The 13,063-nt window shown below is 39.2% G+C and overlaps 1 protein-coding gene across 3 annotated transcripts in view; it reads left to right on the forward strand.

Annotated features, from left to right (window-relative positions):
- Positions 1–978: 978 nt before the first annotated feature.
- ADGB (androglobin) overlaps positions 979–13,063 on the forward strand; it is a 99,210-nt gene continuing 87,125 nt past the window's right edge. For all 3 annotated transcript variants that reach the window (XR_013181398.1, XM_077175526.1, XM_077175527.1), the window contains exon 1: positions 979–1,079. Coding sequence is in view for 2 of the 3 variants with exons in the window: in XM_077175526.1 (XP_077031641.1) it covers positions 1,018–1,079 (62 nt within the window). In the remaining variant the exon portion in view is untranslated. The remainder of the gene's footprint in view (positions 1,080–13,063) is intronic.

Raw genomic sequence — 13,063 nt, forward strand, 5'->3', positions numbered from 1 at the left:
CTGTGGAAGAATTCTGCACTTTGAAATTTATGAGTGTATATCTGGCTGCCTGTCATCTTGATACAAATCAAGATCTGAATTTTGTCTAAAATAAGCCTCTAGATGTAGCAACATCTGCCTATTTTTCCTCATGTTTTTAATCTACTCATGCCCTCTGCAATTTGACAAATAGATTTTCATTGATTTTTATATTTGAAAAAGCTTGAATATGAATAAGCAAAGTAAATTCTATTTTATCAAGAATTTTCCATCATTCACTACAAATTGGGAAACAGCAAATATGGTGTTAGAAATAGGAGCTTGTTAACAATAGTGCAGTCTCTGGAATGTATCTGAAAAAGTCTTCTTATAACAAAGTTGTAGTAAACTATCTGCTGAATTCAAAACCAGCAGCTTAATGCTAATTTTATCTGACCTTGGTGGAACAGTATTCACTTTGGTAATCATGGGCTTCATAGCAGGAGCTAATTAATTGCCTCAATCTGAAATTAAAAAGAAAGACTTGCATAATCTAGCTCTAAAATTTCTCTAGGCTGCCAGGGCAGAACTGACTCATAGTCAAGTTGCCATGGACCAAGGCCCCAGGTCCCTTCCTGCAGTGCTGCTGTCCAGCCTGTTTCCAAGTCTGTCCATACATCCAGGGTTGCTCTGTCCCGGGTGCAGAATCCAGCACTGGTCTTGGCCAGACTTCGTACTAGTGGTGATCGCCCAGTCCCCTCACTTGTCCAGGTCTCTCTGCAGGGCCTCTCTGTCTTCGGCAGAGTCGACAGCTTCTCACAGCTGATTATCACGGGCCAGCAGAGGAACTCCGTTCTTGGGACGGATTCCTGAGGCTGCCGCAGAAAGCGGTATCTGTTACCCTCCAAGCCAAACCTTTGCCCGTAAAGCCATTCCACGCCGTTCCTTGGGCTCCTCGGGGCTGGGCCCGGCCCCTCGCCTTAAGCCGCCCTCGGCCCCTCCCGCGGCCCGCGGGGTCGCCCGGCAACGCTGCGGACGCGGCGGCTCCGACCCGCGGCCATGGCCTCCAAGGCAGGCAAGAAGAAGGAGATCTCCAGCGGCGCCGGCACCTCCTCCAGAAGGTGAGAGCCCCGGGAGAGAGGGAGGGTGGGCGCGGGAGGACGGCAGCCCCCGCCGGCCGGCCCGACACGGGATGGAGGCACCGCCGTGCCCGGCCTGGGCTGCTGCGGCCGGCCGGGAACATCCCCGAGGCTTCTCTGCCTCGGCCCGGCCCGGGCGGCCGTCGAGGCCGGCGGGCACCTGTGCCATGCGGGCACCTGTGCCAGGCGGCCCTGTCGCCGTGTCACCGGCCGGACACGGGTGCGTGCCCGTAAGCGTCGTGCGGGCAAACAACTTGTGCTGAGAAAGTTCACTTGCTCGCGTGGGGGCTTCAGTAAAAGTGGTTCCTAAAGCCGAGGAGGAGTTTGGTTGCTCCTGGGGTTTTGTTTGTTTGTTCAAACCGGGAGCCCAGCTCCAGTGGAAGTTGTGCTCCCTCCCTCTGCGGTCCTTGGGGCGCCCCTGCCGGGAGCGCCGTCCTGCCCCGGCGGTGCCGTGCGTGTCCTGGAGCATCCCTGGCTCGGCACGCAGACCTCGGACCTTGCACACAGCGAGGGGAACGAGGCCTTCAGCTGCTACTCGGGAGCCATCAGAAGTTAAGAGCTCACTGAAATGATTTTGGGTTTAAAAGAACCTCGAACCTGTCAACCAAGACAATAATTTTGGAGTGGGGGTGTTATACTTTCATCAGGGAGAGGAACCAAACTAAGTGCAGTTCAGGGGGCAAAATTAATGACGGTTATAGCACATCAGTTTCCCGTACAGAAAGGAAAGAAAATTCCTAGTGTCTGGAAAGTTTGCTTTATGTTATAAAGAATCTGAGGAAAGCAAGTATGATAAAGAAAATAAGTTTTCCCATTAATTTCTTAACTATTTCTGTGTAAGTAGCATCTCTTGAGTTATTTTTAAATTATTTGCTATTTGCTGGGTGTTTAGTATGAATTTGTATATGTCTATTTCTTCCTGAAAAGACAAATAAGTAGAGAATATTGACATTCACTCTCATTGTTTTGACTTGTGAGCTCTGTTTCTATGGTGTTAGCAGGTTTCTCATCCTAATGTAAGCCTGAATTCATGATGCTGTTGGGATTCAAATGAAAAAGGTATCTCATGTATGTGCTTATGGCCTTTGCTTCTTTTTTTTTTCTGCCATACATGAAGGTTTCAGTTGTATCACTTATTTCTCTCCTGAAGTCAATCTCAAATGCTCCTATGTGCTTATTTCATATGTAGTTACACAGCCTTTACTACACAATAGTTTCTTATATTTTCATGTTTCTACTTTATGTTTCACACCTTGATTCCCATTTTGCCAACTTTTCTGTTGCAAGCTGCCAGTATCTAGTTCCTTCTCCCCATTGCACCCTTTGCTTAGTAACTCTGTTGTTGTTCCTGTTTTGGCCAGGGAAGTGGTCACAGCACCAAGCCTGAGAGAGTTCAAGAAGTATTTGGACAGCATTCCTGGGCACGTGGAGTGACTCTTGGGATATGTCCTGTGCAGGGCCAGGAGTTGGACTTTGATGATCCTAGTGGAATCCAACTCAGAATATTCTCTGATTCTCTTTGATATTCATTCATTCTGTTACCCAGCTTGTTCAGGATGTTTATGAGGCAGAGATAATTACTGTAAAAATTTTGTCTAAATCTATGAAAACATAAGTAATGTAACTATTCCTGTATTTGAAAGAGAAATGGATATTTGGAGCCTGCCTGAGAAAACATTGCCTTGTAACTTTAGTATTCTGTTGTAATTGCAAGATAGATTTTCTGTTTTATTTTAGAACAAAGCTTGCAGTTGCAAGGACAAAAATGTTAAAAATACTTTGTCTTTTGACTAATACTGTCCTCCTGATAGCAAACGTGACTTGTTTTTTATATGTCTCTAATGATCAAAATACTAAATAGAAATATAAGTAATAGAACAAAGAAAAATACTAATTTTTCTTTTAACAATTTTTAAAAAAATCCTGAAATCTGTTAGTAGTTACCAAACAGAATTAGTGTTATAATTTCATCTGTTGTGGATAAAATTAATGCAGAAATCCTCTGAAAGTAATGTGTACAAACACCTGTGCAATATATTTTGATCCCCTTAATATCACTTTTCTCAATTTCTAGTGAAACCAGGCTTCTTTTTTTTCCCCACAAGTGTTTAGAACAGTTAGGACAGTACATCTGCACTGTGGAAAATCAATCAGGATTACGGGTGGATATATTGCATTGTTAGAGTGAGACCTCAGAAACATATGGAGAAGGCAGGAAAATTCCTCTGGACTTGCTAGCCAGACTTCCCCTGGGTCTCTGCAGGATACTCCATTGGGTCTCTCATCGTTACTGCTTTCTAATTAGAAAGCAATTCCCTCAGGAGCTAGGCAGCTGCTGGAGATGATGGGCTGAAGAGCTCAAAAGAACTGCTGCCCTTACAGCTTTTCTGAATTGCACCATTAGAGGCTACTGAGAATCTGATCTTTCCCAGGTTTCAACAGCTATGGTGAATAGGAATTGATGTCTTTGATCACTGGAAGAGATTCTGGCTAGTAGAAATGGATAATGAATTAAAATGCTTTTAAATTAATTTGATGAAGCACTATGCCATCAAGCCCAATCTTCTGATTAAGCCATCAGCAGCTATCACAATTAGGGTTTGGGCTATTAGGGACAAAAATGAAGAGTTAATGGTCAGTGCCAAGAGAGGCAAGTGATTGTGGTAATTGTGGCACAGACAGAGGTCACCAGTGTATATAGGGGAAGGTCAGAGCAATGCTGGAGTACTTTTTAAAGAGATCACTAACTAAAATGTACTGCTGATGTATCCTTAAGGACCAGCAGAGACAGGCTGAAGCCTGCACTGACTGGAAGAAATTATGTTTTAGCTGTATGCCTGGTTGATTGCAATAAGTAGCAGGTTGCTGCACCAATGCCTCGGATTACCTAATGTTTGTTATTAAGATTAATGGATGGGAGAATAAGAGCAGAAAAAAATAGTGGAATTGCTAGTTCTTTCTTCAATTCCCATAGGCCTAGAATAAGGTTTCAGCCATGGCTTGTGATTGAGGTTTTATCCACTGCCAGCAGCTGTTCTTTAGGTTTGGTAGTTTAGAGAATATAGACTGACCAGATTTATTTTTTGATGTTTTGGGTTTTTTAGATAGGCTGAAAATTGAGAATGGTAAGAACTCATGACTTGTGGGTAAGAGCATGGCAATTGAACTTGAAGCTTTTAGTGGACATCTCATGTTAATGTAAGTTTAATAGGCACTAAAAATTTACATGGAATCAGTGAACAAGCCTGCAGAAAAGAAACCTGTTGAAAAGTATATAAATACATAGCAACTACATCAAGCCTGGGAAGTGCTTGAGTATTATTGTTAAAAATACTTATAGTCTATGAAATTATTTGACAGATATTCTAGATATGCCTTTATGCTCTTTGCATAAAGGTTTTCAGTTGCAGTATTGTTTGGGACAAGGTGCTGGGCTACAGTTCACTCATTCTCCCACTCAGCACTCCTGTTCTCTGTTTGTGGTCCAAGGGGGTAGCCCAGTGGTACATCTTTGACTTGCAACATATGGTGCAACATGTTTTATTTGAGAGAAGGGGTGGCTGTGTTATGGTAAAAACTGGTTACATTCGTGTGGAAGTCCTTATGCTTGTTTTTGACTGTGCACGTGCTACAGTCAGAGTTGAGTGTGGTTTGAAGGTTTATAAGAACTTCTGCTAAAGACTTGAAACAGAGTGAATGTTTTGGACAAAAGACATACTAGCCCTGATTTTGCATTTTTTTTAATTAGGTGTACCCATTTTATGGTTAATTCTGCCCAATTTATTAGAAACTGGGCCTTTAAAAAAATATAATTAGTTTCAAGTGTCATGGTTTAACTCCATGTGGCAGCTCTAACCCACACTGCTTGCTAGCTCATCCCTAGCAGGATGAGGGCAGGAATCTACATAAAAATGCAAAAACTTCCTGCAGATAAAGACAGCTTAATAGGTAAACATCAGAGTAAGAAAAGGAATTCATTCACTGCTTCCCATGGACAGGCAGGTGTGCAGGCATCCCCATGAAAGCAGGGCTTCATCACAAGTAATGCTGACTTGGGAAGACAAATGTCATCAATCCAAACATGTGCTTCCTTCTTCTTCCCCCAGCTTTTATTGCTCAGCATGACAACATATGGTAAGGAAATTCTCTTTGGTTGTTTGGGGTCAGGTGTTTGGGCTGAGTCCCCTCTGGTCCCTCCTCGTGCACCCCCAGCCTAGGTGCTGGTGGAGCTGTGTGAGGAGCAGAAATGGCATTGACTCTTTGTAATCACTGCTCAACAATAACTGAAATATCACTGTGTTATTGACACTATTTCCATCACAAAACTAAAACATATCCCCCCTACAAGCTGCTCTGAGGATTTACTTCAAACCTAGCCCAACCCAGTACAGCTACTCACTGGACTTCACAAGGTGAAGATTTGAATGAAAAATTTTAAACCTTTACTGCATTCATTATCTGCTTGACAATTGTAACTGGTAACATATTACAAGATTTTAAACTCTTACTACAAGGCTGATTTTTGATAACTTGTGGGGCTCTTCTGTCTCAAACAGCTCAGTTCAGATCCTTTCTAACCAGAGCCAGTCAAGGCTTCATGAGACCCTGTGAGTGGTGTATCTTGAGCTACAGCAGTTGTTCATCTCCAGTTTGCAGCTACTGTGTTGGCAGTACTGTTACTACTCCTGACAAAACTGAGGATGTTTTGAGATCATGGTCTTCTTTAGCATGCTGTTAATTGCAATCCCAAGAGAAACAACTGTTTTGGGTTGAATGCCTGTCTGCAGCCTTTTGGTAGGCATTTCCTGCTCTCTCAAATAATTTAGGCACAACATAAACCTGTGATGGCCCAGGATTCCAGGACATCCAGCTGCATAACTGAAGGGAAAAGTTTCTATGTACCTTAAAATTTAACCAATTGAAATGCTGAGCAAGTGGTACCATCCTGCACATAAGTACTTTCCCCAGACATAGCAGTGTTAGTGAATAAATGTGTTGTGATCTTAGGTTCATGATTGTTCTTCGGAAGTTATTTATTGCATCATTGACCATCTTCAAGCTCTACTACTGTACTATTGTATTAATACCTAAATTCTAACCTGAGAAAAGCTAGAGATGTTCCTGAAGTTTTTGATTTGTCTTTCTTAAGCTTGAAAGAACCTTTCATTTATTTTCATTGTCTATTTTTTTTGTAACTCATATTTCCGAGGGTAGTAATTTTTAGTATCACAAAAAAAAAAAAAATTCTAAATTAGACCTAGAATTTCTGACCAGAAAAGTGAAGCTTTTGCTTTCAGTACCTGTGCTTCATTAATCAAAATTTTTTCAGTAAATGCAGTACAACTTTACATAGTCAATTTTTTGGCACTTTTTACTCCCTTCTACTTTTAACTTTCTTTTTAGTTTCGTGCTTTGTGTTGAGATAATGATTTTTTATCCCCAGGTAATTATGAGAAGCATACTAGAATAGCATATAAGCTGACCAATAAGTTTAATTTTTTATTAACTAGATTACATGTTAATTAGAAAATTATGTATTCAAATTAATTTTCCTAGTTAATTCTAATTAAAACAAGGAACCTCTGAGAGCTCAGCTTATTTGATCTGTAGATTTCAAACTTCACGGACTCATGGGCATGAAAATATTAAGTAATTTACTAGTGGCAATATCACACTAAATGCTGTACGCCCTACTGATTTTCATTTTAGGTTTTTCTTTCCATGAAACTCAAAGCACTGTCAGAGAATCTTACAGGCAAACACTCCATGAGCCCTGGGTTGGAGACTGTACAATCAGACTGTGCAAAGAGGAGTTTTGACTTCTATTGCAGTGAACAGTGTAAAGAACGGTGTGATGGAGAAAAGCAGCTTTCAGCAGAACTGGATAGCAGAAAATGTACTGTCAAAAGAAAAATACTAATACGTGTGCTTTGAAACGAGAAAGCATTCTTAAAGTATAATGTTAGAGACTCTGTTTGCCAGGGATTATTCATCTATTTAAGCAGAATGGCCTTTATCTTCTGTGAATTCTCTGTAACCACCATGGAAGAAATGGGATTTCCTGATTTTCTTAACAATGCATGCAAAATGCTTTTTAAATGGGTTGGCCTAAATCCTCAGAAGTACTGGCATGCTCTGCCATGCAGAGACTTTTAGTTCTTGGTTAATTGTTCAGGTGCCATACAGAAGGCACAAGAGGTTTTTAAAGAAGCAGTGCTGTGCAGTTCCTATTCCTCTACTTGACCCTTGAGTATCAAACTTTAGTGTCAAAAGCAGTCTTAGCATTCTTATATCTGGGTCTAACTTCAGCTTATAGCCTTATAATGCCTATTCATTTGCTGCTGGAAGAAGAGTACATTGATCAGACAGAAATTTGATCTGCAAATTGGATGTAGATGTTACTTGCTTTCAAATCTGTGACTTGGTGGAAAACTGGAAGCCCCCGTTGTTTGTGGCAGTCTGTTCACTTGGCCTGTCACCACCACCTTTTGAAACCAGTTAACCTCAAAAGATTTGGACAGCTCACAATCCCACCTAGAGCACAACTCAGAGTCAGCCATAACCATCTTGGAAGAATGCATCAGAGATCACTTCTTTTGGCTGAGATTGGCACCTGAAAATGACTGGAAAAGACATTCCTCTTTCCAGCCTCTTGCTATGACATTATCTAGGTATTGGTATATCATATTTCCACCTGTAACACTGGATAGAAAGCCCACTTCTGCAGACTGTATTTGTTTCTGTGCATTATAAGAAGGGCTCATTTAAGAGCTAGATAATACAGTGTTTCTGCCTTGGCAGACATCTCTTGGAATTAATTTTCAATGTTCCACTCTTGGGAATGTAATTAAAAAAATAAATTTGAAGGATGTCTTTTAAATGTTTAAGTGACCTCCAGTGTGGTAGAATGTGAAAGGCTGTCCAATGAATGGCATCCAGGCATTCTGATGCCTTCCATTGTGAAAAATGTTTTTCAAATAAGTAAAAAGTATTTTTCTCCATTCTGTATTCAAAGCTTTTTTATGGCAGATCTTTGGCTCCATAGAATCAGGAGCAGAGAATTTTCACTACAGCTGCCTCTCAGCACAGGAAATGGCAAGCTGAGTTTTCTGTCATTGCTCTTGCAGGCTACACGGTCTTGGTCTGCCATTTGAAAGCAGCATATACATGATATTGTTTCTCAAGTATATAATGCCACCTGATTTTATTTCTGTCTTTGAGCAGTTTACATATGGTAGTTTGTGCAATAGAAACTGTTCTTCCTGGAATGCAAAAATTAAAAGATCAGGGTCCAAAATTCTAACATTGTACATGAGCTTGCTATGAGCATGAAGGTTGAATTTTACAGGAATTCCTCCAAAAAAAGAATTTTTTTTTTTTATTTTTATTTTTTTTTTGCTTTACATAGATTTTGTCACACAGGAAAAAAAATCTTTTGTGATCTATATTAAATATTCAGTTGCTTATCAGTCTATTTGTCACCAGTTTTTTGAATACATCTTCATGTTTTTCCCTTAATACATGGAAAAATTTTATTACTTGATTTTGTGCTTTATATTCAATTTCTGACTTCAAGTTTTTATATAGCAAAAAGGTTTAGTTGGGATAAATGGATCAAAACAGCAGAAGATACTCAATTTTAGCTGGAATTCTAAAATTACAAGGATGAGAATTCAGACAATATTTTTAGGGCAACAAATGGAATCAGGCTGAAAACAAGGAGAACAAATAAAAATTAAAGTTTTAAAACCTACAGGGCTTCTAAACTACTATTTTTTATTAATTTTTCTTTCAAGTAAAGTCCAAGTCATGCTACTGTGTAAAATTTGCACAAAGGATTTTACATTTAGGGTTTTTCTTCCACCTCCTATAAACTGGAAAGCAAACCAAGAAGGAATAACTTGGTTTCCATTAATGTGAAGACAAATATAAATAAGAAAACATGTGGACTTCTAGCTGGCAAAGCTAAATGTGAGGCTAGGTAACAATCTCTCAGCAAATGTGTTTGTGTGCGCCTTCAAAAGAGGCTCATCCTTCACAAGTTACTGAGGTTTATTAGTAGTTTGTCTGACACCTACAAGGACATCAGCTATGTTTAGAAATGAGAACATCACACTTGGAAGCAGTGATTGAAATTGCAGACCCCTTTAAAAATTATATGTCTATAAAGAATATTCAGTTGGTGTTCATCTTTTCTTTCTATCATCACTTTAATTTTCCAGCTTGAACTTGCTTCACACAGAAGGTACTCTATGCTTTTTGGGGAAGAATCCTACCCCAGTACACAAAAATGAAATTACAATAAAACCTATTGTCATAGGCTTTTGCAAGCAACTGTGATTGCAGCATAGATGGTTTACAATTATTTGTTCTGCTCCTCGTACCTGAGCTGCATCCATGGCTTGGGTCTCCCCAAACATGAGAGCTCTGAGTGCATAGAGTATTTTGCTTCTGCAGAGAATCCTATATGTTTTGGCTCCAGTATCCAAGATAAGACTAATGGCAAGGTATTGTAAACCACTCATTCATATTTTGGCTTTATTTTGTAATTGCTGCTGACTGTGCTAATAATAATAAGAAAACTGTATTGCCTTATTCGCTGCTTATTAAATTGTCTGATTGTGACTCTTTCTGTTCATTCCTCTTCTGAAGAATGACACTAGGTATGAAGAAAAAGAGGAAATCATTTTGCCACAGAGTTACTGATACTTGGCCAAACTTTCCTGTATCATTTAGAGATTCTTATGAACTTGAGTGTTACCATGGTTTCTGCTCTGGGTTTCTAAGATATTCAGATCCTACTTTTTAGAAATCATTTCAGTGATTATAGTTTAAAAGAACTTTCTACTATAAATAAGGTCTTCAAAGGAGTCTTTTGTCTTTGAGGTTGGAAGAGATTAAAGAAAAACTTAAGTAGCTTCCCTGCAGGGCAGATTTTGAGAAAAAGTTGAAGCATCTGTTTGTTCTCTGCCCTCTTTTTCCTAATATAAAAGCTTTACTGAGGACAGAAGTAGGGTTTTTTTATGACTATTCAAACAATTCACAGAAAGCGTCACTTTTTTTTTACTGCGTCTTGGTGACTTCATGATTTCTAAAAAATCACAAAATTATTGTTGTCCGGTGGTCCAGAATGACATGGGTACTGGGGAAGGAAGGTTGGAGTAGCCGTGCTGTTTGAAAGTACCTACCAATGCTTCTGTAATTCTTGAGAAGACTCTCATCAGTGTTGCTGGGTTCCCTCTCTAAGGAATGGCCATAGATAATTTGCAGGTAGATTTATCTGTTTTAGGAAGAAAATATTTGCTTCCTAGCTTCCTAGACTCCATTAACCAAGTTGTCAAGATCTTGCTTGCAGAATGTGGTAGTGCACATGTCTACAGACTAAATGACTGTATTGCTTGAGAGCACATTTCCAGTGGGCTTGTTTCCTGTCTCTGTATTAAATCTGAAGTGTCTGAAAAACTTAAGTTGCAATCTGTCTGCATTTCCCTGTTGTGCTTGTGCGTCCTGCCATCCCCTCTTTCCTCTGTTGGCACTATATAAATTACACCAGTACTCTTGGAGAAGCTGCTTTAAGGGTTAGAGGTGAATTAGTGCCAACTTCATGGCATTTCATTTGGCAATTTATTCTTCTTTTTTCTCCTTTAGGGTTTAGCACAGGATTAAAAGAAAGTCTGCCAGTAATTTGGTTTTAAAAATACTGTTGCACAATGAACCCATCCAGCCTGAGCATAAAATACCAGTAATTTGCATTGTCCTTGTATCTTACAGTTCATTTCAACGAATTCTCACAGTTATATTATTCAATTCTTGTAATAGAGGAACTTCTTAATAGCATTACTCAAATGCAGTATTTTAATTAATTCAGCAGTCTTTTTCACTTATTACTTATATTTGTAGACCAATTAAATTGCTGTTATTTGTGAATTTTCCAGGTCTTGTTGAATTATCGTTTTGAGATGCAGTAGCATTAGACTTCCACAATTTAGTTTAGGCACCTCAATCATAGGTAGCATTGTTTCCATGTATTCCAGATTGTTAATGCTGAGGATATTCTGTTATGTCAAAGTGTGGTAGAAAGTGATTATCTGTCTTGGTGTGGTAGTAAGCTAAGTAAGTCTTCCATATCTCATTATTGCATTTTAAAATTATGCTTTTTTATTATTCCATTATTGTCCCAAATCACTCAGAAATCTTATAGCAAGAAATGAGGACAGGCTCTGAGTAACATGGTCTAGTGGAAGGTGTCCCTACTCATGGCAGGAGGGGTGGAACTAGATGATCTCTAAGGTCCCTTCCAACACAACCCATTCTATGATTCTATGAATTACTGCAATTATCATTAATTTTATTTGTGAATGATATCAGAATATCTTTATTATTGGTATCAGTAAGTGAAATTTTCATGCTTCTCTATAAATTTGTAGAAGAGCAAATGCAGATTTAGAAGTACAAAAAATATTCAAAAAAATAGGAGTAGCTCTTAAATATTTAAAATTGATATGTATGCCATTCATATTTCATCTGAAGTAAGAAAAAAGTACAAAAAAAGAGAATTTTAACTTACAAATTTTTACTATGTGTAAGAAACTACCAGGAGTAATATTTAAAACAGTGTTAGAAGCGTTCAGGTTTTAAAATATCACAAATGTTGAATCTGTTGATACAGCCAGCACTTAGTTTTTCATTGTTCTTCATGCATGTGGTAAGCACAGATGCAAAAGATTCTTTGAAACAACTGGAAATTATACAAAGAAACTGATAAACACCTCAGGGTTTTTCAATTCCTGGTTAAATATTATTGAATACAGAATGAAGTGTCATTTGAGTCTTCAAGAAAACTCTGGAGAAAATATCATGCCATTAATGTAAGATCAAACCTAATAGAGTCGATTTACAGATGACTGAGGTGAAAAAGATGAAAAAATAAAGCTAAGTATCGCTCTACAGAATTCATCTTCCTTCCAGTTAGAGAGGTAGGAGCTATGTTTGGGTGGGTTTTGCACAGCAGAAGGCACAGATGGTATTGAATTTTAACAGCTGTCTTCCATTAAGAGTTATTGGTAGTGTGGATGAATGTAGTTAATGTCTAGACAGTGAGAAATCTTTATTTTTACCCATGTCTTTGTCCTTACTATTGCTAAAGTATTATGGAATTATGAAAAACATTGATTGAACGGTGCATCTGGGAGCCATTTAGTCAAACTCCTACTCAAGCAGGAGCAGTTTACATCAGGTTGCTTAGATCCATGTCTGTTTGAATTTAAGCACTGCATTTACCAAAATCCAAATCAGACTCCAGTCAACTCCCACAGTACCTTTGCTCCCATTGCAGCTAGTCCCATGGAGCTGTGTGTGTCCAGTTGCCTTAAGTGCTGCCCAGACCCTTCCTCTACTGTGGGTAATGCTTCACTCCCACAGACTTGGTAAATAGACTCTTGGACTGGGGAACGACAAATTTGCCAACAAAACCCAAGACACAAAAAGACATTGAGTATCTTGGCTTTTCCCATGTTCTTTGTCACTAAGCTGTTCCCTATCCCACTGAGCAGCAGACATGTGCTTCCTCATATGCCCTTTGCTGCCAGTGTACTTACAGGAGCTTTTTTCTTTGTCCTTAACATCCTTTGATTATTTCTACTCCCGCTGAGGTTTTGCTTTTGTAGTTTCACTGCTCTACACTTGAGCAATGCCTCTGTTCCCCCAAGTGACTTGTCCCTGCTTCCACCTTCTGGGTGATGCGGCTTAATAGGATTTTCAGGTGTCATTTCATAGACAACATTTTCCTTAGTCAGACTTATTCATTTAAGTAGTTTCCTTAGTCATTTAAGTAGTCTGTGCTTGACTTTGGAACATGGTTACACAGTTTGTTGCATTTATATATAGGAACAATGAATGAATATTCCAGCTAATTCAGCTTTTCAGCCCTTTGTATGCACTGGAAAGATGAAGGTGCACCAGCGCTA

Source organism: Agelaius phoeniceus, chromosome 3, assembly GCF_051311805.1.
Source record: "Agelaius phoeniceus isolate bAgePho1 chromosome 3, bAgePho1.hap1, whole genome shotgun sequence".
Lineage (NCBI taxonomy): Eukaryota > Metazoa > Chordata > Aves > Passeriformes > Icteridae > Agelaius > Agelaius phoeniceus.